The sequence below is a fragment of the Pavona decussata genome, unplaced genomic scaffold (genome assembly GCF_977016875.1).
Source record: "Pavona decussata unplaced genomic scaffold, jaPavDecu1.1 SCAFFOLD_40, whole genome shotgun sequence".
NCBI lineage: Eukaryota > Metazoa > Cnidaria > Anthozoa > Scleractinia > Agariciidae > Pavona > Pavona decussata.
This window is the reverse complement of record NW_028145462.1, coordinates 249,230-276,551: the sequence shown is the minus strand read 5'-3', so window position 1 is coordinate 276,551 and position 27,322 is coordinate 249,230. Positions and strand designations below refer to the sequence as shown.

Genomic DNA, 27,322 nt, shown 5'->3' with positions numbered 1-27,322 from the left:
TCAAAATTTTTTGCCACCACAAAGCCCCGCTATTCTGAATGTCTTTATCGTTTAACATTTGTTTTGAAAACATTAAACTTAATGCCCGATTTTTTCATTTTCTTTCACAAAATTGTAAAATTATAATAATTTGTTACTTTTTTCAGCTCTCAGTGAGTCGTTTGTATGCTTTTGGCAGAGTACAACAGCAAAATTATTCAAAAAAACTATTCTTCTTTTCCTTTGAAAATTAAAAAAACACCTTTTTCTTTAAATTTGAAACTTGTTCAACCCAATATATTTTACCTGGTGGAGGAAAAACCTATATGAATAAATTTTCTTTTTTCTTTTTTAATTCCCTAGCAACGCGTAATCATTTTTATTTCAGTGCTTTGATCTGTTGTCAAGTTCAAACCAAATATATTACAATGATAAACTTGAAATGTCATGTTTTGTTAGCGAGTGTTACTTATTGAGATACCGCCAGTGATGTGAGGCAAAATTGTTCCTGCCAAAACAGATGCGCGGCACGTAATAACTGACAATTATTGTCTGCCAAGAGTTCATTAGCATTTATATGTTTTCCCCAACATTGGAGCGCTTATCTGTAATCCCACGTCAATTTTGCGTCATTTTAATTTCCCCTCCGAAGCAGGGCCGAGAAAAAAATTCTGGATAAGAAATGACATTGCTAAGGTTGTTTTAAAACGGGAAGTTGACAATATGGCCGATCGTGTTGATCGAGAAACCGGTGGATTTGAAGCTGAGTTTGTACTGCCATTACCTGAGGAATATGAATGTCCAATTTGCCAGCTAGCTTTTCGCGATCCTGTACAAATCGAAGATTGTGGTCACAGATTCTGCCAGTCGTGTCTGCAGGAGTTGAAGCGAAGGTATTAGTTTTAGAATATGCCTCGTTATTAATGCTTACATGACTCGCAAAATGTGTGAGTATTTATTATTCAGAAGTCAGCCATGTCCAGCGTAGTAAATAACAGCGCAAAGTTTGACGTACGTATTTTCTCTGACCCAGTAAATGATTCTATATGTTGGAAATTCGTTTCCTCAGGCGTTTGTAGATGGTGAAAATTGGATTAAGCTAGCTTATTCCCGTTTTCAGTAAAACAAGTTCGTTGATACTGAAATAATCCATTAATATTTTTATGCTCACAACAATTAAGGCAAGGAAGCCCTTGTTTATGTCCGTTGGACAGAAAGCCCATTGCATCTTCAAAGGTAAATATGAATTTTGCTATTTATGATATTTTTCTTTATTACCAAAGGTATATTTAAAAAATACATTGTGAACTTCGTATTCCCTTCTGGTATTTCTGTCACATTAACTTGCAGACGAAATATTTTTACAATGAATTAAATATTGAATTTATGACGACAATCCTTCTGTTTTTTAATCTATATGAAAGTGATATAAGCGTTCGTTATCTGATTTTCTCGATTTTACTCGGCCCATTTTTACCTTAAACCCCAGATAACCAAACGTATAAACTGCCGCTAGCGAGAAAAGGATAAATATACTGCTAAACGAATTATGTATACATGTAAACCACAAATGGCATTCTATATCACCTTTCCGACAATTTCTTGTTTCAAACTGTGAAATAAATCATGAGATGTATGCGTTTTTTGTTTTTAAAAAGGTTTCCTTAGTGGCTGAAAATAAAATAAGGAAGCCGTCGACAGAAAATGTCGACCCTCGCTAGCTTCCTGATTCAGCTCTCTTTATTTTTTGCTTATTTTATTACAACTGAAAAGACCTGAATGTAATGAAACACTTGCTTTCCCCATCACTAAGGCCGTTTTGAATAATGTTACGGCAAAATGCATGATTTGGTTGCGCGAAAAAGCGATTTGCTTGCACGGAAGGGAAGGTGTTTCAATATTATAATTCTAACTAAGAGATTTCTCCGCTTTTTATTATGAGGAAAAAGGAATATATACTAAGCCGCTTTATTAATTGTTGTATACTAGTTACCGAAAGCCAGTTTAATTTCCAGTTTCAACTTGAAAGTTCGTAATTTGATATAAAGTGTCTTTTATGTAGGTTTTCGTTGACAAGGCAGCCAAACGCGCAGTCTTATCTCTGAGTGTCAAATGTGTGAACTGGAAAAGAAAGTGCGATTGGACAGGAGATTTAAGCTATGTTGAGGTAAGGTGCAAGTTAACCCTACGAGATTCTTTTTTGAATTTTCATCTCTAATTTCCTGAAATGCTAGTCCAGCTTCAGAAAAAAAATATTCAGTTCTTTTGTTTTATTTAATTTGAGTTATTGTACTTGTAAAATCATTCTGGAATAAAAATCGGCCGTTTGCAGTCATGCCAATTTCATTTGCTTCTCGCTAATATGACAGATGCCTTAGCATCGAAATCACGTGACCGCCGGCTTTGAATGGCTTTCTAAAGCATGGCCTTCCTCCTTTTTCCTTACTTGCATTAATATTGTATTATACTTTCAAAGAAATCAACAAAACCGATGTGACATTTGTTTCTTCTAAAGCAAAGTAAACGACACACCTAAATGATGAACTGTTCCTGTGCTTCAATAAATTTAATTGGCGTTAACACATCACTCAAGCACATGGCATTGATTTCATTCAACGATTACAGAAATTTTTAATTGGTCCGAGACCGTGGATAAATGATAAAAAGATTCAAAACAAATATGAAAAAAACATCCTGTGAAGCCAATCGTGAACTTGATGAAATTCCACTAATTCTTTCGTTTTTGCTGGGTAAGAAAACTTATTTCAGAAAAAAGAAGACCTTTGTTTACATTTCTTGCCAAAATCTCTTTCCCCCTTTGACATGGCCTCCCGTAAAAATGGATTTCCTTTCTTTTTAATTGTCAGTTTAGTGCTGCGATTCCTGTGCAAAGCAAACAACTGATATATATGAACGAAATAACGAAAAACGAAACTGTTTTTGCATAATACAAGTCCCGGACAAAACTGAGCTTAAGATTCTTCAAGACGGTGAAGGTAAAATGTAATTCCTCAATATAGCCACGTTGTGCCTTGATTTGTTTGGCTGTAGTTTCACTGATCACATATTTTAAGAGATAACACCATCTGTTCGCTTCATAAACACGTGTAGTTTTGTCTGTGAATGCAGTATTAATTTCTTGTTGCACGATTCGCGTCTGGTGTTAATGGACTTTAATATTTTATACGACTCGTGTTGTGACTGCGAAATTCGTGACTGCTGTGGCATTTTGTTATTTATAATTTATAAATGAACGACAAAGTCAACAGAAATCTACCGATCTCAATTTTTAAAAGCTTGAGAAAAGAAATCGTTCATTTGCCAACTGAAAAATCGTAAAGTTGTTTTGCAATCACTCCTTCTAATCAACGCCGGACACATGTCTTTGACTAGTAGCCGAGTGCATGCAATCCGATACTAAAATCTGGCATTTGCCATGACTTGAGAACGAACGAATGGGCTTTTCGATTCAATGTCTTTCGTTTTCTCGGTCGGAATTTCTCCAAAATCGTACCATTCCTTTATATAAGCAGTTGCCCCGAACAAGACTCGATTATTTCTCTAATGCTCCGTTTACATCAAGATCTTGTATTGGTAAGTCGTTCAAAATGCGTTGATTCTTGTCAAAAGGTTCGCTCATATATTCGTTAGACATCAAAACAAGAAAATATACTGGGATAGATTCCAACACCATTACTGCTCATGCATCAGCTTTCATTTGAATCGCGCCGGAAGTTTTTATCTTTTATTTTTTTATTTATTTACGCGGAAGGTTTAACCCAGTGGCCAGACCAGCCGAAGATTGATTCCTGCTCTAGTTGGATGTAATCTTTAGTTTAGAATTGGTAAACTAAAAAACATCATCGATCAAAACGCTAGAAACTTGAAGAAAAGAATGAATGCGCCTGTTTTCTTACCACGTTTATATTTAATTTCATCTTGCTAATCGCATTCATTTAATCTCTGACCAAGATTCAATGGATTGTTTTAAAAACGTCAATTCACTCAATTACAAGTTACTTTCTTGGCAAACATATTTTCATCAACAACAATATCGGCATTGTAGTTTAATGATTTCTCTTATCAACTACTGAAAATTGGGCCAAACAAGTGAACAGATTAATAAAAGTTCTACTATTGTTTGTTAAAGGTTTTGGTAAGCCTTTCTTTTGTCTTTGTTACTTGTTCATTTTTATTCATCGTAAATCAGACTGACGAAACTTTTACGCGGCCTTACCTTTTTAACTGGCTCCCTTAACAAACGACTTGTGGAAATTATAGTCATTCATAGGACTCGTAGAGTATTCCAGTTGACATGAAGGACGGAAAAAAAATTAATCAAATTATTAATTGAGATTGGTCCAATTGCTGAATCATTGACTGTTTTACTGATTGAGTATATGTTTGTCGATTTGTTTGACTGTCTGTCTGGCTGTCCTGACTGAATGACCAATTGACTATGGAATAACGGAATGACTGCCAGGCTGACTGACGGACTGACTGATTGACTGACTGACTGATTGACTGACTGACTGACTGACTGACTAATTGACTAAGTGACTGACCGCCTGACTGACTGATGGCCGTGCTGGCTGACGTACTGACTGACTGACTGACTGACTGACCGCCTGACTGAATGACTGGCCTCCTGATGGACTGACTGACTGACTTACTGACCGCCTGACTGACTTACTGGCTGACTGACAGATGGACTGACTAACGGACGGACGGACTGACTGACTGACTTACTAACTAACGTACTGACTCACGAAGTGATTACCTGACTGACTGACGAACTCACTGAAAGATCAAACGAACGAGTGGACGGAAAGGCGAACAAACAACTGACTCGCCGACAGACTGACTGACAGGCCGCCTAGCCTACTGACCAAGTGATCGCCTGACTAAGCTAACTGACTGATTGATTGATTGATTGATTGATTGATTGACTGACTGACTGACTGACTGACTGACTGACTGACTGACTGACTGACTGACTGACTGACCGACTGACTGGATGACTGACTGATTGACTCTTTGACTTATCAACTAACTGACAGGCTAAAAATGACTCACTAGATACACTCACCGCAACGGAAACCATTTACGACAACTAGGTGCTTAAAAAACATTTTTTTCTACAGGAGCACATGAAAAACTGTGTGTATGAAGATGTGCACTGTACAAATCCCGAGTGTACCGAAGTCATGCCTCGCCGCACCCTGCAGTACCATCTGGTGTCAAAATGCCGCTGGAGGGTGGTGTCGTGTCACTTTTGCGCCGAAATGTACACCTACAAGGATAGTAAGGTGAGGTTTGGCAATCCTTGGGCCCAGGCTTTTCTCGATTTTCAAAATGGCGGCTTTTTTTTTGTTTTTGTTCCCAGGACTGCTCGATTCTCTTAGCCGACGCGGAAAACTGAAAAAAAAAAATGTGATCAGCAATGGGAGTGATCGTATACAAACGTGATAGGAAGCTCATTAGCGAAATAGCATTCTTTTCTCTAGTTTGATCTCCATATGACCGCTAACCATCGCTCAGTTTTGTATTAAAACATTCGTATGGAATACGGAGTCAAGACTCGGGATTTTAATGGGAGGCGGGCTTTGGAAGTCGAGGCGAAACTCTAGTGGGCAGTCAGGGATATCAACATGTCCAGCATTATCATGGTGTGTTGGAGGTTGCAATCCTCTTTCTCTTAACTTTCTCCTTTGAAGCATGAACATAATCCGTGGAAGACGAAGATAAGGAGAGCCACCGGGAGTATTGCACTGAAAAGTGTTCCTTCTCTTTATCACTTAGCTTCACATGAAAGTTTGCAAGCGAATACCTTTGGAATGCGTGAACAAATGTGGCGCCAAAGACATCCCCCGTGAGGAGGTGAGTGGCAATTAAACTGATTAATGTTCATAAACAAAACTTTAGTTTTCATTCGCGAAGGCTTATAGAACACAATATTCTTGCGATATCGTCACCGATATTCCGCCACCGGGGAACAGGGATGCGCAGTGGTGAGAGCACTCGCCTTCCACCAGAGTGGCCCAGGTTCGATTCCCGATCTCACGTCATATGTGGGTTGATTTTTGCTGTTGGTTTTCATACGTGCCACCCTCGCTAATAAAAAAGTTGATTTTACGTGCCTGTTGCCGAGTGTCGCGTTCCATGGTAAGACTTTCATCAAAAGTGTCTGCTCTGAAGGTTGTCTGTTATTTTTAATCAGTGTTCAAATAGCGGAGAAAATAGCGAAATAGTAAAGAAGCCTTACGCGAAACTCTCGATTTTGTTTTGTTTGGCTTATGAAATGGGAAAAGGTGTCAAAACCGACGTGATCACGGAAAATCCTCCTCAAAATTGCCCAATTAAAACGATTGGGACAAATTACCTCAAGTAGATTGGACTCGATTATTCTTTGGGTTTTACAAGTCGTTCTCTTCTGATACCTGTTTCTTCCATCCTTTCATAGCTGTCTTTTCACTTAACCGAGTGTCCGTTGGCAATTCACCCCTGCTGTTACCAAGACATTGGTTGTAATTTTAAGGTGAGTGATTCCTTTAATTTATAAACTAGAAATAATCAAAGATTAGGGAATGCGTTCGATGTTCTCGATCCCAAGCTCTCTCTCCTTTGCCAAGTTGGTGATGATGTCATCCGCCCTTGCAAAATCTGCGGGGGGATGCCAGATACGCGTCCCAAAATCCATTCACTCACGGAATGAACGTTAATTGTCCCATACAATCTCGACTTCAATCTGTATTAGGAGTGCGTTCTTTCTACGCCGAACGAAATTGTTTTCTATCTTTAACTTCAAGAAAGCAAACACCGAACCGTACCACTGGTACTGCGAAACGGCAAACAAACTCACCCAGTTTCTTTTTCTCAATTACAGGGGAAACGCGATACACTTGAGGACCACTCCAAAACCGCGGTTCACACGCATCTCAGCTTAGCTATGCAGAAGATCCGAGAGAACGAAAGTCGCAGCACGTGTACAAACGGCGTGTTTATCTGGAAAATCAGCAGTTACAAACAGCAGTATGAACAAGCCGTAGCCTCACCCGAGGACCTTGCGATCTTTAGCCCGCCTTTCTATACATCTCAGTACGGGTATAAAATGCGACTCAAAGCATATCTGCAAGGTCGTGACCGCGGCAAGGCCACGCATTTGTCTCTGTACATCATTATAATGAAAGGAGATTTCGACGCACTTCTCGACTGGCCCTTCAAGCAGAAGATTACGTTTTTCCTCATTGATCAGAGCGAGCAGAAGAATCACCGAACACATCAGCTGAGCCCGAACCGCTCGTTACCGAATATTAAAGTCGTGTTCAATCGGCCCACTATGAAAGAGAATCTTGGCATCGGTAATCCTTGTTTTGTGCCTCACGAGGCACTAGAGTCTGGGGAGTTTATCAAGAACGATGCGTTGTTCATTAAAGCGGTCGTCGAGCCAGCAAAGACTTCTTCATAACCTTTGGATAACCAACTTAAAGGTGTGCACTATCGGAGGTCATCCTCTGTTTGAGACCGAAATCAATCTCTCTAAGGTCAGCTCTTATACGCGGCGGACACTGTCACTCTTTAAGAAGAACGCGAGGAGCTAGTCCCCATTGGCACTATTTTCCTCTGCGCGAAGCAAAATGGAGACGCTGAGTTTGCCCCTGGTCTTTCAGTTTCCACTTCATCTCAATGTTGACACTTCTGTGAGGAGTAAGGGTAAGTACGTTCGTGCCTGGCGAGCTCCAGTCTATTGCTTGGTCTTTGTCTAAGAAGTCCTCCTTTAACATGGACACGTTTTTCTTCCACTTCATCTCAAGACTGAAACCTCTCTCAGGAGTAAGGGTACATGAAGTTGGTGTCTGGCGACCTCCAGTCCATTGCTTGGTCTTCCTCTAAGATGAACACCTCTCTAAGACAGACACATGGTTTTGGTCCTTAGGTGGAAACATGAAGTTGGTCCCTGCTGTCCTTCGCGTTTTCACTCTCTATAAAAGGACTCCTATAGAGCTAAGCTGGACACGTGAAGTTGGACCCCATCAGTCCCTCATTTCATCTCTCTTTATGGGTACCTCTTCAAGATGGACACATGGAGTTGGTCCCAGTTGCACTTTAGTCGATTACTTAATTTCTTTATAAGGGCACATCTTTGAGATGGACAAGTGGAGTTAACCTGTCGTACGTGCCTCATGTAATTTGTCCGACCTTGGCTTCATCTTCGTCTAAGGGCGTGTGCCATTTGCTAGAACTTACCAATCAGATCGGGCCGGCATTTCACGGACTGGGTGAACCATTTGGAAGTGACTGGTTTATATGTCAGTCCTTGGAATTTCTTCAAAATGACACATTTTGCAATTTCGCTACCTCATCTCCAGGATCTTCTCTATATTGAAATGGCAATCAGTACGAAGAAGAATGCCGCCATCTTGGATTTCACTTCCCCAAATCCCTGGGGACGAGGTTGGCAATTTCGAAGAATTTGTAGATCTCGACCTTCAAAATGGCGCTGTTCATACCGCCTCGGTGTTCCTACCAGCCAATTCTGATCAGTGGAAAGCACCCTTAGATTAGCACCTCTCTAACGTGTACAGTCGAACTCGACCTGGGCCCGGTTGTTCGAAAGCTGATTTACGCTAATCCACGATTAAAGGTTAACTGAGGTTTTCATCTCGCTTGTTAAAAGTGGTTTTAAAAGCTAACTTTAAGCTTATGTTACAAAAAAAGTCTAAGTTAAAACTGCGGGACAAAAGTCTTTCGGAATAATCTTTAATTATTGATTAGTCAATAGACTGAAATAAACGTTCACGTTAATCCAGGATTAGTTTAATCGGGATTTAAACAACTGAGGCCAGAGGTCCAAGGAAAGCATGAAACCGGTTATCAAGACCGGGAAAACATGGGTGGTTTAAAAGTTAGCATTGCTCTTGGTTTTGCCCTAGTAGTTGTAAAAAAATGTATGTATTTATTGTGATCAGATCGGTCATGAGCGTATCTTGTATGGGAAAATTTGAACTCAAAGCTGACAAAGCTTATCGGCATTCAATCGAAACATTTTATTCTTGCGTGTTAAAATTGCCAATCATCTCTGCCAAGTTGTTCTCCGTCAATCAATTGTATGAAGTAACTGACTGGGTTAGGTCGGTCTAAACGAGGAAATGAATTGCTTTGGCCTGGTGCATGAGGGGTACAATCTAACTCAGTCAACGCAGAAATACAAGGTTTTTGTTGTCGTCAAGTTCTCTTTCTGTAGCTAAAAAAAGTAATATGTTATAAAGAAGCCGCTAAGGGCTAATACAAACTCATAAACAGGTTCTGCCCTGCTTTGTACTCTGCGAGGTGTACTTGCTTTAAACTGAGCTAAGCGTTGTGTGTATACACGACTTAGCCGCGGTTACACAAAGTCCTTTTACCGCGGTGAGTAAAATTGCATGTGCACGCTCTTTCAGGAAGTAAAATTGCCTTGTTCCGTCGTAAAAGGATAAAAAGAAATGCAGAAGACAGTTTGGAACTTTACGTCGCATTCCATTGTCAACGAAATATATTTTCATCAGGAGCAATCAAGACTCTTGATTTTAAGTTATACATAAAATTGGAATATGTACTCTGTTCGAGTTTCACGCCATTCAATTCGCAAAATAAAGTATATTACTCGTTTGGGCTGATTTGCTGTGATTTGTGCCAGTTTTTCTGGATTTGACGCGACTCAAGTTACGACTTACATATCGGGCTTCGGTATGGTAATTCGCGCAATTGACGGAAAGGAGTGACTTCATTGGCCAATGTCAGCCTCGTCCCCCGTCGTCCTTTACACGCGATCAAATGTGACGTCACCGGTTGAGATGATAGGGCCCAAGTCTCCATAAACAAACTCGGTTACTTCGATAAGCGCCTTGAGGCCTGGGAAAGAGTCTGGGCCAATGTGTCAACATTAGCCTGAGTATCAGGCCTTCCTAAGGGGAGGGGGGAAGGGGGAGGGGGAGGGGAAGGGGGAGAAGAAGAGAGGAAGGTCTAACACAGAACCTTTCTGAAGTCTGTGTCTTCCCTTTCCCCTTCCTCTCTTCCCCCTCTCCCCCCCCCCCCCCCTTCCCTCCCCGAAAAGCCTGATACTCAGGTTATGTCAACATGCACAATTGGTCCTCTCTGAGAACAACAACTTTATTGCATGACGTATCAATAACATCTAGTTTACGATAGAAGTAAATAATTAGGGACATCTATTTCAAAGTCTATCTAAGAACAGTAAGATTGAATCAAGAAGTGGTAAAAAAATCAATTAACTGTTGCACAAAAAAGCAGAAATTACATGTTTCAGTTATAAGGTCTCTTAAGATTTAGTTTCCTTAATCGTAAGTTTCTTAAATATATCTTTGGAATTTCAGGCAATATCGCTTAACTTAGACCATAGAAAATAGCCGACATACCTAAAAACTGTGCTTTCCACATGTAACGTTATTAAACCTAGGGATTATAATAGGTTAAAATCAAGTTTATTTTTTTTAAAAAGTTCCTGAATGTAAGGAGGACAATACTCGTTGAACAATGATTGTAAATATAATGAAGGCGGTGCAAGCTTTAATTCATCGAAATTTTGAAAACGCTTGCTCATACGAAGCCTTAAACCCGTGCGCCCAGCGGTGAATTAATGAGAATCTCGGGGGCATCGAGACACCCTGATGATACAAATTTATTCTTGTCTCGCAAAGACCCGCAAAGCAAAGTTAATACGTTTAGCGTCGAACTTAATAACTTTTTGAAACAAGCGCGCATTGAAGATCGAGCTATTAATCAGAGACGGCATGTTTAGTTGGTGTACCAGACGAAAACGTCTTTTGGAAGCCGTCCTCTGCAAAGCAACAACGTGAAACGACCAAACTCAAAGGCCTCGTACACAGTATCCGTTTTCGTTTAATTTTCGTAAAACTTCGGCCAAATTGAAAGCGCCCTAGAAAACGGAACTTTTCGAAAAAGACGACGTCAACGGCCATCAGTTTTCGAAAAGTTCCGTCTTTGGCTGCTTTGGTAACCATTTTTCATCGGATTCGTCTGGACGGCAAGGAAAAACAGAAAAACAAGATGCCTGCTATACTGGCATTACGCGAGATGCTGGGGCTGATTCATTTATTCCAACTGTATGCTTCGCCGATTGATAAAACTATCCTTGCTAATGGAATAGTTTGAGTCACGACGATCGCGTTACGTTGTTTTCCGTGTGTTACGCGACTCAGACTATCAGCGGAAATTTGTGGAATTCCATTACGATAACGTAAGCTTCTCAATGACCTCTTTTCAGTCTCGCGTCGTGGTCTAAGACTGTCAAACAAAGCACGATTCCTTCACTAAGAACTCACCAATTTCCACCGTTTTACGTGTCGGGTGCTTCTTAGAAGTTATTCTTTCGATTTACGGCTTCAAAATGGTGAAATTTCCCTTTGAAAACGGCACACTTGAGTCCAGAACATGTTAAAACAATATGGCGCGACTTAATCCGTCTTTAATAAATATATCAAATGATGCATTGACGTCACACAGGTAGGGGTGAGTGGGTCCCCTCCCTCGCAATATAAGCGACAAGAATGGATTTTGATTGGCCTGCTTTTGTTGAAGACAATCAAAACAATACATCCCGAGTAGGAGAGGGGAGAGTTTAATGAATAAATTAATGTACCGATTTGTGTATACGACGAAGAAAAAAACAAGATGCCTGCTATACTGGCATTACGCGAGATGCTGGGGCTGATTCATTTATTCGAACTGTATGCTTCGCCGATTGATAAAACTATCCTTGCTAATGGAATAGTTTGAGTCACGACGATCGCGTTACGTTGTTTTCCGTGTGTTACGCGACTCAGACTATCAGCGGAAATTTGTGGAATTCCATTACGATAACGTAAGCTTCTCAATGACCTCTTTTCAGTCTCGCGTCGTGGTCTAAGACTGTCAAACAAAGCACGATTCCTTCACTAAGAACTCACCAATTTCCACCGTTTTACGTGTCGGGTGCTTCTTAGAAGTTATTCTTTCGATTTACGGCTTCAAAATGGTGAAATTTCCCTTTGAAAACGGCACACTTGAGTCCAGAACATGTTAAAACAATATGGCGCGACTTAATCCGTCTTTAATAAATATATCAAATGATGCATTGACGTCACACAGGTAGGGGTGAGTGGGTCCCCTCCCTCGCAATATAAGCGACAAGAATGGATTTTGATTGGCCTGCTTTTGTTGAAGACAATCAAAACAATACATCCCGAGTAGGAGAGGGGAGAGTTTAATGAATAAATTAATGTACCGATTTGTGTATACGACGAAGAAAAAACAAGATGCCTGCTACACTGGCATTACGCGTGATGCTGAGGCTCATTCATTTATTCCAACTGTATGCTTCGCCGATTGATAAATCTATCCTTGCTAATGGAATAGTTTGAGTCACGACGATCGCGTTACGTTGCTTTCCTTGTGTTACGCGACTCAGACTTTCACCGGAAATGTGTGGAATTCCATTACGATAACGTAAGCTCCTCAATGACCTCTTTTTAGTCTCGCGTCGTTGTCAAGGACTGTCAAACAAAGCACGATTCCTTCACCATGAACTCACCAATTTCTACCGTTTTAAATGTCGAGTGCTTCTTAGAAGTTATTCTTTTGATTTGCCGCTTCAAAATGGTGAAATTTCCGTTTGAAAACGGCACACTTGAGTCCAGAACATGTTATAAACAATATGGTGCCAAATTTAATCCCTTTTTAATAAATAGATCAAATGATGCGTTGACGTCACACAGGTAGGGGTGAGTGGGTCCCCTCCCTCGCGATCTAAGCGACAAGAATGGATTTTGATTGGCCTGCTTCTGTTGAAGACAATCAGAACAATACACCCCGAGTAGGAGAGGGGAGAGTTTAATGAATAAATTAATGTACCGATTTGAAGCTACGACGAAGAAAAAGAAATCGTCCCGTTTTTAGACACGGTATGCCCCCTCAGGGCATCCCGCGTAAAAAAAGAAATCGACCCGTTTTAAGACACGGTATGCCCCCTCAGGGCATCCCGCGTAAAAAAGAAATCGACCCGTTTTAAGACACGGTATGCCCCCTCAGGGCATCCCGCGTAAAAATGTGAAAACGGATGACTGTGCACGGGGGACATAGTTTGGGCCAAAAAAGTCCTCAAGCTCACGTGACGCGTTTCGACCAATGCGCACACGAGAAAATTTAAAGTCCGTTTCGTAAAAAAGCTACCGACGGCAATGCTTCTATTACTCAGTATACGCAAAATGTAAATAGCTATTTTTTCCTTTTCAGAAATAAGTTTGCAAATCTGCATAGTCCGATTTAAAAAAAGTTCACCCAAGAGCCCTCTAAAACGCTTAGCAACCATGTGTGACTTGAAAGAAAGACATTATATTTGCATGTTTGGTTTTTAAAATATGCGCATTAATTTCTACCGAGTAGTTTTCAGCGTCACACCGCCAAAGAGACAATGTAGATCTGATGGCTGGGGACATTTGGATATTTCGTTCACTGCGCTTTCTTCCTTCGTGTATTTGGACCGTAAATCTATTCTCCATGTCCAAATTTTGGGTAAGGTTTATAAAACGTGTTGTAATCTACTGTTCTCTCCTGAAAATATAATCATGTTGTGACGTGTTGGAGTTGACTGGTTAGAGCGACGCCATGTTCGGTTTGTTAAATTTTAACACAGGTTAATTTAACGTAGTTTATGGTAGTAAGTTACTTGGTAAGTTTTAGCCAGTCTAGTAATCTTTACGTTAAATAACTCAAGGAGAAGGTAAGGGATATTTTATTACGTATTACAACTAAAAAATAAAAACGAAAGGAAGTAAATTAAACCAAGTCCTTTCGCTTGAACTTTGAGCGTTTGAAAGTCGACGTACGTTCTTTTTAGTATAGAATTGTGAATTTTTTTTGCTTTGCTACAGTATCGTCAATATAAAGACGGACGGTAAAGATCTATGAATGTCGTTTTCTATTTTTACTTCAGGAGACAGTTCTGTTCATCCTAACCCGTTGCTATAGCCTTCTGGTTTCGCTAGAAAAATGCACTTGATTCAACCGCCCTCCCGCCAAAAATTCTGAGATCATAGACAATGTTAAAGTAACAATAGCGCTGTAAGGAATAAAACATTAAAATTCAAGTTGGTTGTTATATCAGCTATGAATTCTTGAAGCAGGACGTATCATTGAGTATGGTCAAATATTGACCTAGATGTATTAATTCTCTGTTCCCCTCTGACACAGGTTGAAGGCTCATATTATTGTCGAAAGGATTGGTAAGTAAATGGTTATATTTTCGCAACATGGATTAAAATTAATACTTAGGTGTGAAAAATCTGCCTCTCGTTGCTGCTTCCAGCTGCAAGTCTCCTAGGGCCAGAAGCAGTGTTTATAAAGGTGGCTACTTGGCCAAGGATTATACCAAAAGCCCTGGTGTTGGGAGGATGAAGGGGGGGGGGGGGGGGGGGCTTCCAAGCCATATAGGTCTTCAGCTTCTTGTATATTTGTAGCAGGTTAACATGATGATTTGGAGGATTTTGGCATAGTCTGAAGTAGGGTAGGGAAATCACTAGCCTCCTCCGCAGAATGACCTTAGGGGTTCCGTTCATCACGCATTCCTGCCCCATGGGGCGCATGACGAACCCCTAAGGACATCTGCGAGGGAAGCTAGGAAATCACATATTTTTGGTCTGAATTAGGGCAACACAGGGTTTTAAGAAGCATACTGCATGCCACACACACTCGCCCAAATTTTCGGGGAGTGCCCACCGTGGGCAGAAAAGGGTATAGACATGGCAGCGAGCTAACCCAGAATGCCAACAAGGGTAACGCATTTTAATAGAGCTATCTCTCCCAACATTTTTAAACTTAACTTAAAAATCAAGCAGGATAGGGGTGTTAAAAGGTGTGTAATTTTTAGCCCTCCCACATAGACAGGATCAATGAAGGGTGAACTCATGAATCCATCACAGGTGGGATAGGTGAAGGTACTGTCAACTAACATTAATTTCACAAGCGTAAATTAACCTCATTCACCAACAAGACCTAAAATATCTGTAAGGGATGCTTGCATATACAAATCTCCCAGGATAGGTCTCTTGTTATAATGATAACAATATAAGTATTTCCTAATTCCTAAAGCAGAGAAAATTCTGATCCCCAGTCTCTCATCCCTAAAGAGATCTGTGGATTCCAAATGAAGGGGTGCATGGAACAAGGCCCTAAGTGACCTTGATGTAAGGCCAAATTCTCCTTTCGTTTCACAAGCGAATACAAGGCAATTTGGAAGGATAATCTAACAATAATTGTTATTTATCAGAAGTCACTTAAGGCTTTTTTCTAGGCACCCCTTCAAATGATCCTGAAGGTTGTCACGGGTTTGTATTCCCATGTCTGTGATCCCTGATTGCATCCCATTTAATAACATATCAAATGAATGAAACAGTCAGACGGCGTGAACGTCACTTTTTCTTCTAAAGGTGCAATTACAATGAGTATTGCTGTGGAGATGATATCTGCTGTGATTATCTGACAGGCTACTGGTATATATGGTGAGTCATCAAAGATCAGATAATCAGATAATTTATTTAACTCAACTTAAATTAACAGAGTACCAGATTAGAAATATACATATACAAATAAATAAATTATAAAAAAAGAGAATAAAGACTATGACATCTACATATTTGGGCGTGAGTTGGGATCATCGAAATAGCAGAGGCTAATCTAGTGGATGGTCGCAATGGAAAACAATATTACACACAGTATAAGAACTTCTTAAAAGGGAGGGGGGGGTGCCTTAGTTCAATTTTGGATATGGCTTTTTCAATTAATGCTGTCAGAGTTTGAAGCCTGACAAGGTTAATTATGGAACAAAGGTTAAGTATGGGTTACTGTTAATCTCATAATTCAGTTGTAATTTTTGCAGTTGTTTAAGTAACACAAGAATATTGGAGTTAATGGCAAAAACACATGCCTTTGTCATTTGTTTTCTGTGGGTGTGTGTCATAGCTTAAATTACATACTAGCTTTCCGACAATATAATGTTACTTGAAATAGCTGTATAATATAAAGTATTTTGTTAATAAATATTTATTTATATTGTGTACAGCACCCAAATACACTGTAACACTATCAAAGGTGGGAAATAATTGGATCATTCATATATTGGATTTTAGGCTGAAAACTAAACTGAATATAATTAAATTGAAAGAAAATAGACTGTTCACAGTCCCCCTATTTTTCCGTGGGATTCTCGAGACCGGTACGGTTCGATGGAGCTGCCGCCATCCTGGTTTGTAAAAGCGAGTACGATCTGGGGAGAGTGTCTAAACTACCGAGGGGAGGGGAGCGGAGTTGGGAGGCGGCGGGAAAAATAGGGAGACTGTAACAGCTTCTCACTGTCTCGTGTTCGATGGGCGTGCCGAAACTTTGTCGCCTCGACTAATTGAATCAACTAAAAAATATGCTCCCCAGAGATAAACATGTCAAATTGAAGGAAATATGATAGTCCTTGTTACAGTACAGTTTCTGTACCATTTCGAAACAAAGTACAATTGCGAAATAAAATAAGGTTGCGAAAGTCTTCCGAGTGAGGATAGGCATGAAAATACAGTACAGTACATCAGCTTTTTGCAAGGTGAATTTCAATACAAGCGGAACACATGTAGTGAAGCTAAAAGCGAAACCTTCAGATGCATGCCGCATTTGTAACATTTATTTTAAAATAGCAGTCGGCGATTTCGGGAAGAAAAACAAGTACATTTCCACAGAAAATTTGTTTAAGATCCCAGAAAGAGCCGGAGTTGCCAGCATTCCTCTAGCCGATCTTTTTTAAAAAAGCACATCTTGAAGTTGAAGTGGATCCACAAGATGGGAAATTTTCACGTGTTTACAAAAGCGCTTGCGACGAAAGCCACGATGAGCAACGTTTCAAGCGCTTTGTGTGTGTTGTTCTGCCTCGGAGAATTGTTAAAAAAGTCGTCCCCACAGTTCGCCATCTACTTCAAAGCAGTCCAAAGAGACGGAAAACTGCAGTCTGCCGCCTGCCAAACATCCGCTGATTTTCAGCCGTTCTGAAACAGTTCCGTCCACCGTATCGACCCGTACCGAGACGAATATTACACTAACGTTTTGTTAGAAGATGAGAGCGGCGATGAGGATGCTTGAGAACTATCAGGCCTCCAAGCCGACGAGACAAACGATGAAAATCAAAATATTCCCCACGATCTTCACAGCATTACACGCCAGCCCGTATCCAGTTTTAGAACTGGCGGTGAAGGGTACGTCAGTCATGCTGTCAACGCTTCAGAACTTCTATTGTCTAATTGACCAATGAGGTGTTGCCGTTGCTGGTGCAACGGGCCTTTGGAACGCGAGACAGTGAGAAGTTGTTACAGTCCCTCTATTTTTTCGCTTCCCCTCAATCACTATACTAACACTCACCCCCGCTCCCCTCGGTAGTTTAGAGACTCTTCCCAGATCGCGCTCGCTCCTACAAACCAAGATGGTGCCGGTTCCATCGAAGCGTACCGGTCTCGAGAATCCCACGGAAAAATAGGGGGACTGTGAACAGTCTAGAAAGAAAACAACTCTGTTTCCTCTCATTATAGTCATGGTACCATTTTGCCTTCTTCCTCTTCTCTCTCATTTAATATAATTAATAAACAAAAAATTACTTTAAAACAATGTTTATTGTTCCTTTTGTGAGCCAATACTGGAATTCCTCACTGACTATTGTTTTATGTGTGTGTAGTGTATTCAATTTTCTTGTGGCAATTAATAACTGAAAAGAAAAACAGGAGACTTGTTGCTTACTACATATTTTTGTCCCATAAACCTAGTCTCCTGCAGCTCAGTGGTAGAGCATCCGAACTAGTAATCGCGATGTCTTAGGGCGCGTTTTTTTATTCACAACTCTGGAATGTGAATGAACAGAACGTAAAATGCGCGCGTTTTTCTATTCCGCATTCTTATTCCGGAATGGACAGAATGCCATTCCATCCATTCTGCTCCCAGGGGCAGAATGAACAGAATGTTGCGAATAGAATCCAAGATGGCGGACGGCGAGATGAGTGCTGCAGATTCAAATACGTCTCTACAAGGGAAAAAATTAGGTAACACTTTTGGACAAAATGAAACATTGCTTCTAATTTGATTGTACCAAAAATACAAGGAAAATTGCTGCGATAACGGCTGCAATGGCAGCCTCTTCATCGGCCGACATATTTGTTACGCAACGTTTACTCGGCCAGGACCGACGGGGTTTTTTTTATGCAGACAATCCAAATTATTCCTAGCATTCCGTACCAAAAATTCCTATTCCAGAATTGTGGATAAAAAAACGCGCCCTTAGGTTCGACTCCTGATAGGAGTACTTGGATTTCTTTTTTTTTTTTCGAGTATGCCTGTGTCACTCACTGAATAAATACACCATTCTCAAAGAACAAGATGTTAATGAAAATAATGTTTTTTGTCTAGGCTGATGACAGGACTTTTGGTGTTCTCGCTTATCCTGGTTTGCTGTTGGTTGCGTTACCATAGATACCATTCAGTAGAATCCGTGGAGGCTAGAAATTGTAAATTAGGTTACATGCCTGTACCTGGTGCAATGGTTACATATGGAGATGAGTATTTCATTCATCAACAACCTCCACAAGTCCCATTTGCACGAGAACCTCCAAAGTACGCAGAGGCAAGAGAGTTTGAATTTCAACAACAACATGAGAGTTCAAGATACTACCCCCCACCTTACAACTTTATTGAAAGAAGAACCCCAACTGCCCCACCTGAGGGGCCCTAAACGATATCACTTAATTCACTGCTGGTTTGTTCTGTGATAATGTCATATATTTAGTGATTTTGAGAGTGTACAGTGGGAATTTCATTTGCAGTGGCAGATCTATTGGTGCGGAAAAATCGCAAGGTGGGGCCACACAGGTCCTATTAGTCTTATATTCTCTAGATCCGCCAGTGATGCAACATCTACGGAAATCTTCAGTGTCTCCTCTTGCTACTGCGCATACATTCTGTGTATCTCCAAATTGCCGTATATAGACATTTGGGTTTCTTAAGGACAGTGCCTATTTTACAAAGGTATCTTTTGCGCTGGTTGCAACTATAGGGAAAAGCAGATCTTAGTAAGGGCTATTGGAAATATCCAAAACGAAAATTGGGGTTAACCAAGAATTTTTTAGAGATATTAATTTTGAGCTTCAATTGGGTGAAAAATTTTATACATTGTCATGTATTTTCAAGCTTTTTAGAATAATTGTTGCTTATAAGTTCGCCGAAACATCATGTTTTTATCTCGCTACTTTTTATTTTGATACATTTTTCCAAATCCTTCGTTATTAGACAACTGTTTACTAAACAGTTTATATTCGTTCTGGAAAATGCATGGTTGCCCCCATTGTATGTTTTGTATTTTAATAAGATGTGCTTTTCCCACAGAATCACAAACTATGCAAAAACACCTCTGTACTAGGAAGCAAGATCCTTAAATGCACAATCCAGACTGTTGGTTATTGTTTGCTATTCCGTATGGTGTGTAGTTGGCAGTTTAAACTGATCAGAATATTACGCGAGTTCAGCATTAGTGGTCGGAATCAGCTCGATCCTTTTTATTTTTCCTTTGCAGTTTGTTATATTCCAGGGAGCTTGGTTGATCAAAGAGTAGATAATTTTATCCAATGAGTAAATTCCTGTTCAGTGGATGAAATGTACTGTCATGTCTGCAAATAATGTATTTTATTATACAAACACCAATGAATTACCAGGTGAGCTTTAGCGCAAAAACATGATATCTTCACATGTGAAAAAAACATGTTATCTTCACACGTGAAAAGATCGCTGTTGCTATGGTTACATAATAAATCGCTCCTTTTACAATAATTTGGTATTTCATTGGTGTTTACATAATAAACTGAACACTACGTGGCTGCTTGGAGATACAAAATTTCTCTTCGAGTGTTGAAAGATATTTTTCAGCACCCAAAGAGAAATTTCATATCTCTGCACAGTCATGTTATATCCTCTATTTATCTGCTGGATAAAGAAATGTTGTCTACTCTTTGAGTAAGCAGGGTAAGAGCTTTTACCAAATGAATATAGCTATTAGTGACTGGGAATGTACAAATGATGTTTTTCTTTTAATTTTGCGGCATAATTTATGTCAAATCCTTTCCTTCAAAATTAAGCCATTTAATTTTTTGTTTTCCAATGATCTTCACATGGGAGTGTGTTTTGGGGGTTTCTTGGAATCAGGAATTTCATAAAAATAGATGTCATAGTTTTCTTAGAGAAGAAGTTATTAAATTACTGGTGCAGATTTGTAGAATTTATAAATAAAGGTAATTCAGATAGAATGAGTACTTTCAATATATTTTATTGAAACTACACGTATTTTCCTCAGGTTTAGACAACAAAAGAGAATTTTTCCAGAAAAATGAATATTGTTGTCAATATCTTCCCAGTAGGGTTTTGGCAGCAAGTTAAATAAAGGAAAATTACAAATATACTTGAAAATGTGTTCACTGTTTTTAATTTACATATAATATTTCTAGTTTTCCTAATACCATTCCAAAATTACTTTAAAATAAAAGCCAACAGGAACTTTGGAACTTGAGGCCACTTTTTCAATGTATTGTTTAGTAAAGTTTAACTCAACAGTAGTCAAGATTAAATCTGAAAATTTGCTGAATTGGGAATACCTTCTGCTCATTAAGGTCTGTAGTATTTATGTCTCACTTGGCTGGGCATTTGATGAAAGAGCAAGGAATATTATAATAACAGTATTTGAGGTGAAATTTTGAGTCTACATATGTTCCTGAAAGTGTCTTGTTTGGCTTGGCAATGGATGCTTCGCGTTACAGGTGTATCACCTGAAAAAGGTGCCTTACTCTCGCAGGCTACATATATGTATACCAGAACATCTTATTATGGCTTTTATCACACCAGGGTCAATCCAACACTCCCTTATGAAGGGCAAAAGCTTTAATGTTTCACTTGCCTGTCATATGTCATATTCATGGTGTAATTGTTCCACATTGGAGAAACTAGGGCTGCATTGCAGGTTATTCCCCAACATTAATGTTACCGATATCCAAAGAAACATAACGTGGATCTTCTAGGGCACTCTGTATTGACACAAGGCTTGTCAAACCAGGCTTAGACCCATCGGCCTTCAGAATTTACATTCAGTGCAAGACCATCACACCTTTTTATCCTGCAAAGGAGGCTATACAACACGCACGGCAGTTTCGATGTAAGTTGTTATTTCTTTTTACGCTTTTTCTTTATTTTATTATCCTCTTCTGGTGAATCTTTACTTGGTTGAAGATGCCTCATGCCCCTGGAAACCTGTGAAAAAATAATTTTGGAAATTAAAGTTAGTATAAATTTATAACAAAGATCCTGGCCTGGACTAATATGGTTCATTTTGTCTTCCATCTGCTCTGTAAAAAAACAGAAAGAATACGGTGCATGGCATTACTTAAAAGTGCCAATGTTCCGGATAACCTTCAAAGTTGGGGAGTTAATGAAGAATTTTGCAGAGTCAACAGTTCTAATAATTCTTTTCTAATCTTCTTAAGTTTACCATTAATTTGGTCTGCTCAGGAAGCAAGCTTTCTCGGGTTTTCAATTGACCTGGGACCCCTCTCTTATCTGGAACGCTGGAAACCCATAGTCGCCTTGTTGTCTTTTCTCTCAGTTTTCTGCATCCCCATCCCCTCCGTTCCTTCCATCTGTGACAGTCATCATTACATTACTTAATAACCTAGAAAGTAATAACAGTACATCCCCCAAATTCCTTATCAAACAGGGTATTGTACCATGTCCTATTTTCAACAGCCCTTCCAAAAAGGCTGACTGACTGTGATAAAGTAGCAGTAGGAATCTGTGTTGACAAAGCACATGACTTTCTTGGGTGTCATAGATCTGATTATATATTAATATTAAATAGCATTTGTGCAGTTCCAGAAAATATCCATACTCCCCCCATGGAAGTTTTTTTGTTTTGCACCCCCGTCCCCCCAGGAAATTCCAGTTTACCTTTACACTTTGCTTCTAAAATTTTGACTTTTAAGACCCCCCTCCTCCTAGGAATTTCCAATGACCTTCCATGGGGTGAGTATGGATTTTTTCTGGAACTGCATATTACAAACCTTAGTTACTGAAGCAAATGATCTTTTCTTGATGTCCTTTATTCTGGACCCAGGTGTTGATGTATTTCCCTTTAAGACACAAATGACACTCAAAGTTAAACACAAGAGAACTGTTTTGCAGTGGGTAGAGAGTCTAGAACTGAAAAAGTTCATTTGTACCTCATCGGCAGTCGTGGCTGTAGTCGCACTTGTTTCTTTATCTGTCGCAGTTTGGTTGTTTCCTGATACAGCACTGCCAGTGTCTGGTAATGATAACGATGTTCCAGTTTTTCTCTCCAAAACATGCTTTGAAGGTAAATATCAGTAATGCAGTATGTTAATAGTGACACGGTTTATTTCAGCAAGACTAGCAGAGCGGTAAAGTGAGGCCTGCACTTATAGCGACTTCAGTTACACATGAAATGAAAATATGCATCAAAATAGGTAAAGTCTCCCTCGCAGCTGCTTTAGTGTCGTCAAGCAATGCACTGGAGGAGTGTTGTGTGATGGCACTAAAACGGCTGTGAGGGAGACTACAAAACAGGAGGTGTCTTTAAATGAGACGTCCAAATAAAGAGGGTTATAACATACATGTAGGGGAGGTGGAAAGACACTGAGTAGCTTGGCATAAAGCAGACCTGGAATGTGAAATAACTTGAACAAGCCCTGCCTGTCAGACTATTTGAAGGGCTTGTAGTAGGAAGGCCCTTAGCGAAACTGATTTCATTTTTTTTTGCTCAAAATCAAGGCTTTTTTAATACCCTAAAAAAAACTCTTCCACATCACACCTGATTTTCTAAGCTTTTTTTATTTAAATTGACTTCCTAAATTCATTTTGATTATTAAATAAGATTGCATTTAACTATATAACTAGGAGAAACCCCTCATACCTTCTGACATCGCGTTCGTTTCCAGTCATCAAATTTCTGCAATTCACTTAATTATGTACAAAAAAGTATTAAAATTAAATTAACTCAGAAATGCAAACAAACAATGTTTATGGGGCAAGTCCACTGATTTAAAACAACAAAAAGACAAAAAATAATAATAATAGAAAAGTTCATTATTATCACAAAGGTTCACATAGACTTTGATGTATTGCAAACCATACAAATGTCCTAGAAATGGGCTGAGTGATTTTACCTAGCAATATCTGGGATAAGATCGTTAGAGATGGCGTTAAATGATCGATCAGAAGAAATGGTCCCTGTTTCTTGCAACTTAGTTTTCATCTCTATGTAGTTCTTGTGAGCCTCTTCCAAATACTGTGAAAAAAAAAAAAACAGATTAAGCAGGTTACCCAAAAAGCAAATGTACTAACAACAGTATTATTTCATAATATTAAGTTGTGGCATCATAAGAAATGCTGGTGATGTTCAAAATTGATGTGTTACTTCAAAACTCCATTCAACTTTCAAAAATATTAATCGCATGATGTAGATTGACTGTAAAGTTTTAAACTATACTAGGCTAGTGAGAATAGTACCGTATTAATCGAAAAAGCCCTTTCCCTTATTAACTTTCACCCTCAACTTATTGACTGACCACAAAATAGAACTTGCTGAGCAAAAACGATTTCTACCTCAAGAGCTCTAAACCTCTCCTCTACATTGTCATTAACATCATCGATTACAGCAGAACTTTGGCCTTCTTCTTGGCTAGTGATGGCTTCTTTTGATCCATAAGCAAGCTAATTGAAAAAACAAAACAGGAAACAGACTAGAATATATAAGTGTAGCACAACACAGAAATGGGCTTCATATTTCACATTGTTATTATTTTACTAATTCAGGAAAACAATCTTCGTACCGGTATCGGCATGGCAACAAACAAGAATGCCTTTTCTTTGTGAAGAAGTCTGAGAATGTAGTCTGCGTCATGGTGCTGCAAAGGAAGAAATATATTGCTGATAGCTTCCTGTCTTTCAATAACAAAATTTTACGATTGAAAGTAAGTATGACTACATGTAATATTGAATAACAGGTTCAAATGTAATTACTAGGTTTCCTGACAACTGAAGTGAACTCACAATAATTATGACCAGCTCCCAGTTGGCTTGATAGCTCAGTTGGTAGAGCACTGCACCAGCAGCGCAGAGGTCATGGGTTTGAATCCCATTCAAGTCTGAGTTTTTTTCAGGCTTTCTTTTTGCAACTGCTTCTTCTATTTAATCTTTCACCTGCAGTTCTAATAAATGTTTCAAATATTCCTATTCATTTGAACCTTGTTACATGGAAATGGCCTTAGCTCCCACGAGTCTCCTGTAGCTCAGTGGTAGAGCATCCGAACTAGTAATCGGAAGGTCTTAGGTTCGACTCCTGATAGGAGCACTCAGAATTCTTTTTTCCGAGTATGCCTGTGCCGCTCACTGAAAAATTCATCTATCATCAAATTGCTGTAATTCACTTATTAATTAATTGTAATTAATTTAATTAACTGTAATTGACTGTAATTCTACCATTGAAATATACCCAATGCAAAAATGGCTGATATTTTAATATTCTTTTGTCTGCATTTAAATTGGCCTCACTAACCTCGTTCTTGAGTTCAAATATCAAAAGAATATTTTACATGTACCTTGGACGAGGCTAGTGAGGCTAATTTGAATACAGACAAAAGAATTATATTAAAATGTCAGCCATTTTTGCATTGGGTGTATATCTACTAACAGTATTCTACAAACATATAATTTTACACTACCTGTTGTTCAATAATCTGGTTGTGCAGTTCTTTGAGATCTTTCATCATGGACAGTGTCATACGGATCTGCAATAAGAATAGAACAAATATCAACATCTGGAATGTGCTACTCCACCGAAATAATTTCAATTAGATTTACCTTCACTTTCGGTTGATTAAGCTGGGTTTGATAGATGGCGTATAGTGCATACAAGGCTCCAATGCGGTACTGAAAACTACATGGAGTGGAGTCAAGGTACGTGCTTATGATGCGAAAGAGATAGTCTACAAGCTGTAACAAATAGAAACAAGCAATAAATTTGTTGGTCAATTATTAAAAGACTAAGAGCATATTAACCATCTTAAGTTGAAGTATAGGGTGTTTAATCTATGCCACGTCGTTGTGTGAAGTAGAGCTTTTGTAAGCTTGAGAACCAACCAATTCTCTATAATTACGTTGAACTAGTCAACAGTCCTCAGTAACGGTGGGGAGCAACTTTCTTATATTGTAATGATGAAATACTGACCCCTAGACTTAAACCCCCAGACTGAGACAAAAGGATTTTTATTTTTAATAAATTAGCAAATGCCTCAATTGGCACCTCTAAAAAACAAGTTGATTTTTTTCTGGGAAAACCTTCATTCTTGACTTATAAAAGCTAACATTTTCAGATTAATCTCAGGGAAGGGAGGGAATCACAGATGCATAAATACAAATCAATAAGATAGCTTAACAGCCATTTTCAAACCTGAATTCTTAGGTTGGTGTCCCTTCCACCACTACAATAAAAGAGAAATGAATAAAACTGAGCTCACTAAACAGTTTACTGTCAACCAGCCTGCAGAGTATGGCAAAAACAAATACAAGAAAAATTAAAAGTAACGATATTTCGACGTTTCAATATATCCAAGATCATTATCAGGAATGGAGAGAATGTTTCAATTCATATTAATCTCGCATAACTTGACAATATCTCATGGGTGGAAAGGCTAACATGCACTGCGTACAGGTTGCTACACTTCAGTATAAAAACAATCTCTTGCCCCGAGTCCTCAGGCCCTTTGGCCAGCAGTTTTAAGTTGCCAGGAGACACTCTCATGTAGAGCTGTTGCAGGGCAACGAATCAAAAAATTTAGTTTTTTCACTTTCCCAGAGTCTCTCCTGGAGACCAACCGCTGGCCAAAGAGATTGATCTGGATCAAGACTCCCAGGCCTGGAGGTTGGAGATCTTCAACCACAATCTGTATCTTTGCAACTTATCCTAAAGAAATGTTAATAACGTCCTCTGAATCATAGTCTTTCTTCCGTATTCTCCGTTGTCTCCATTTTGAATTTATTTATTTCTAAGATAATTTTAATTATTATGTAGGGTTGCACTCTTTATTTTATTTACTACGTATTTTTTTTGTAGTCAGAGTGGGAAGTTAATATTCTGAATGATATCTATAACGGCTCTTTTCAGCAACATAATTGAGTTGACTAAATATAACGTGAACGCGCAACGTCAGTGCGCGAACGATAATCGCGCGTGTACCGTATTGGTGCCACACTATCTAAAAAAATGCATGAATTGGAGAAATGAACAACCACGTTGCCAGGGCCTCTGATCATGACAAAAAGCTCATAAGAAAATGCGTACATACCAGTGTATCAAGGAAAAGTTCATCTCTCTCCATACTTCACAAAATGTCTCAAAACGGACACTTTTGTGGTTTTCAAAACGTGACAACAACAAACGACAATCTGTGATCAATCCTTCCGCCATCTTGTTTTCTTTTGGTAGATACTTCATATATGGTAATTATAATGTACCCGCAAAATGAGACTAGTCACCAGTGCGTGACGTTCGTAAAATTCCTTTCTTACCTAGTGTAGGCAGGAGCTTATGACCCGGAGGCCATTTCCGAGTTGCTGTGAACCTCGCTATAAAAGCGAGGCTAAGTGCAAAACTTTTCATGTGAAAGTTAGTTTTGTTTGCATATGAATGAAAACTAATTTTCATAACAAAAACTTCGCACATAGCCTCGCTTTCATAATGAGGTTCAAAGCAGCTCGGAAATGGCCTATTGAAAAGCGCTAGTCGGGGTGCTTCTGAAACGAAATTTTCATACGCATTTTATTATCATAATTTATAGTTTGAAAGGTGCTTATCAAGGAAGAATATTTTTCCCCACCGAAACGAACTGTTTAGACTCAGAAAAAACATGTCTCGGCACTGGAGACCACTGGGACCGAGTTTAATCGGAGTTGTGACGTCACTGGTTGAATTCAAGTTGGGAAGAAGAGGAACTGCTCCCTTATTTCAGCACTTTCATTGTTCATCTTTCATGAAGTGAAAGCTTTCTATCGCGTGATGTTTACTCCGATATATCGCAGTTATACAGAGGAGATAATAGGGAAGGTCGCAGACCGTTTTCTATACTTTGAGCTTACATTGGGGGCACGCTTGCAAAGTGTGAGCAAACTGGGCAGTGAGGGCTCAACAGCTACTTGAGCAGAAATGAGAAACAAAGGA

General features: G+C 39.3%; 3 protein-coding genes across 5 annotated transcripts; 2 read left to right on the top strand and 1 right to left on the bottom strand.

Moving 5' to 3' along the window:
* The first annotated feature begins 1 nt into the window (after position 1).
* On the top strand, positions 2-9,635 carry LOC146483018 (TNF receptor-associated factor 4-like). Of its 2 annotated transcripts, XR_014863908.1 has the most exons (8): positions 2-872; positions 1,161-1,215; positions 2,042-2,146; positions 5,124-5,288; positions 5,782-5,859; positions 6,443-6,517; positions 6,866-8,088; positions 8,128-9,635. XR_014863908.1 is itself a non-coding variant. In XM_085106282.1 (7 exons), the coding sequence occupies exons 1-7, from the start codon at positions 703-705 to the stop codon at positions 7,445-7,447; spliced, it is 1,230 nt and encodes a 409-aa protein (XP_084962408.1). In that variant the 5' UTR covers positions 2-702; the 3' UTR covers positions 7,448-9,635. The 2 variants fall into 2 exon arrangements, 1 of the variants encoding a protein (XP_084962408.1); XM_085106282.1 differs by having other exon boundaries at positions 6,866-9,635.
* A 3,760-nt stretch (positions 9,636-13,395) lies between these two features.
* On the top strand, positions 13,396-20,500 carry LOC146483017 (uncharacterized). Its single transcript, XM_085106280.1, has 4 exons — positions 13,396-13,548; positions 14,227-14,258; positions 15,462-15,533; positions 18,463-20,500. The coding sequence occupies exons 1-4, from the start codon at positions 13,459-13,461 to the stop codon at positions 18,782-18,784; spliced, it is 516 nt and encodes a 171-aa protein (XP_084962406.1). The 5' UTR covers positions 13,396-13,458; the 3' UTR covers positions 18,785-20,500.
* LOC146483016 (snRNA-activating protein complex subunit 1-like) lies at positions 20,353-26,595 on the bottom strand. 2 transcript variants are annotated; one of them, XM_085106278.1, is made up of 11 exons: positions 26,451-26,595; positions 25,556-25,586; positions 24,967-25,098; positions 24,828-24,893; positions 23,937-24,011; positions 23,710-23,817; positions 23,271-23,392; positions 23,018-23,063; positions 22,308-22,433; positions 22,149-22,217; positions 20,353-21,342 (listed from the first exon to the last, which is right to left on the bottom strand). In XM_085106278.1, exons 1-11 carry the CDS (start codon positions 26,570-26,572, stop codon positions 21,256-21,258), a joined length of 984 nt encoding a protein of 327 aa, XP_084962404.1. In that variant the 5' UTR covers positions 26,573-26,595; the 3' UTR covers positions 20,353-21,255. The 2 variants fall into 2 exon arrangements, with proteins under 2 accessions (XP_084962404.1, XP_084962405.1); XM_085106279.1 differs by lacking the exon at positions 24,967-25,098.
* Positions 26,596-27,322: the final 727 nt, after the last annotated feature.

Bases quoted from the DNA above. Each gene is read 5' to 3' on its own strand.
- LOC146483017 (XM_085106280.1), top strand. From the start codon at position 13,459: ATGGCTGGGGACATTTGGATATTTCGTTCACTGCGCTTTCTTCCTTCG. The intron at 13,549-14,226 runs GTAAGGTTTATA...CCTCTGACACAG, and splicing joins TCTCCATGTCCAAATTTTGG to GTTGAAGGCTCATATTATTG. The intron at 14,259-15,461 runs GTAAGTAAATGG...TTTCTTCTAAAG, and splicing joins TATTATTGTCGAAAGGATTG to GTGCAATTACAATGAGTATT.
- LOC146483016 (XM_085106278.1), bottom strand. From the start codon at position 26,572: ATGGCGGAAGGATTGATCACAGATTGTCGTTTGTTGTTGTCACGTTTT. The intron at 24,894-24,966 runs GTAAATCTAATT...TTCTTATTGCAG, and splicing joins TTAATCAACCGAAAGTGAAG to ATCCGTATGACACTGTCCAT. The intron at 21,343-22,148 runs GTTTGTAATATG...ATTTTTTCACAG, and splicing joins CATTTGCTTCAGTAACTAAG to GTTTCCAGGGGCATGAGGCA.
- LOC146483018 (XM_085106282.1), top strand. From the start codon at position 703: ATGGCCGATCGTGTTGATCGAGAAACCGGTGGATTTGAAGCTGAGTTT. The intron at 1,216-2,041 runs GTAAATATGAAT...TCTTTTATGTAG, and splicing joins AGCCCATTGCATCTTCAAAG to GTTTTCGTTGACAAGGCAGC. The intron at 5,289-5,781 runs GTGAGGTTTGGC...TTTATCACTTAG, and splicing joins ACACCTACAAGGATAGTAAG to CTTCACATGAAAGTTTGCAA.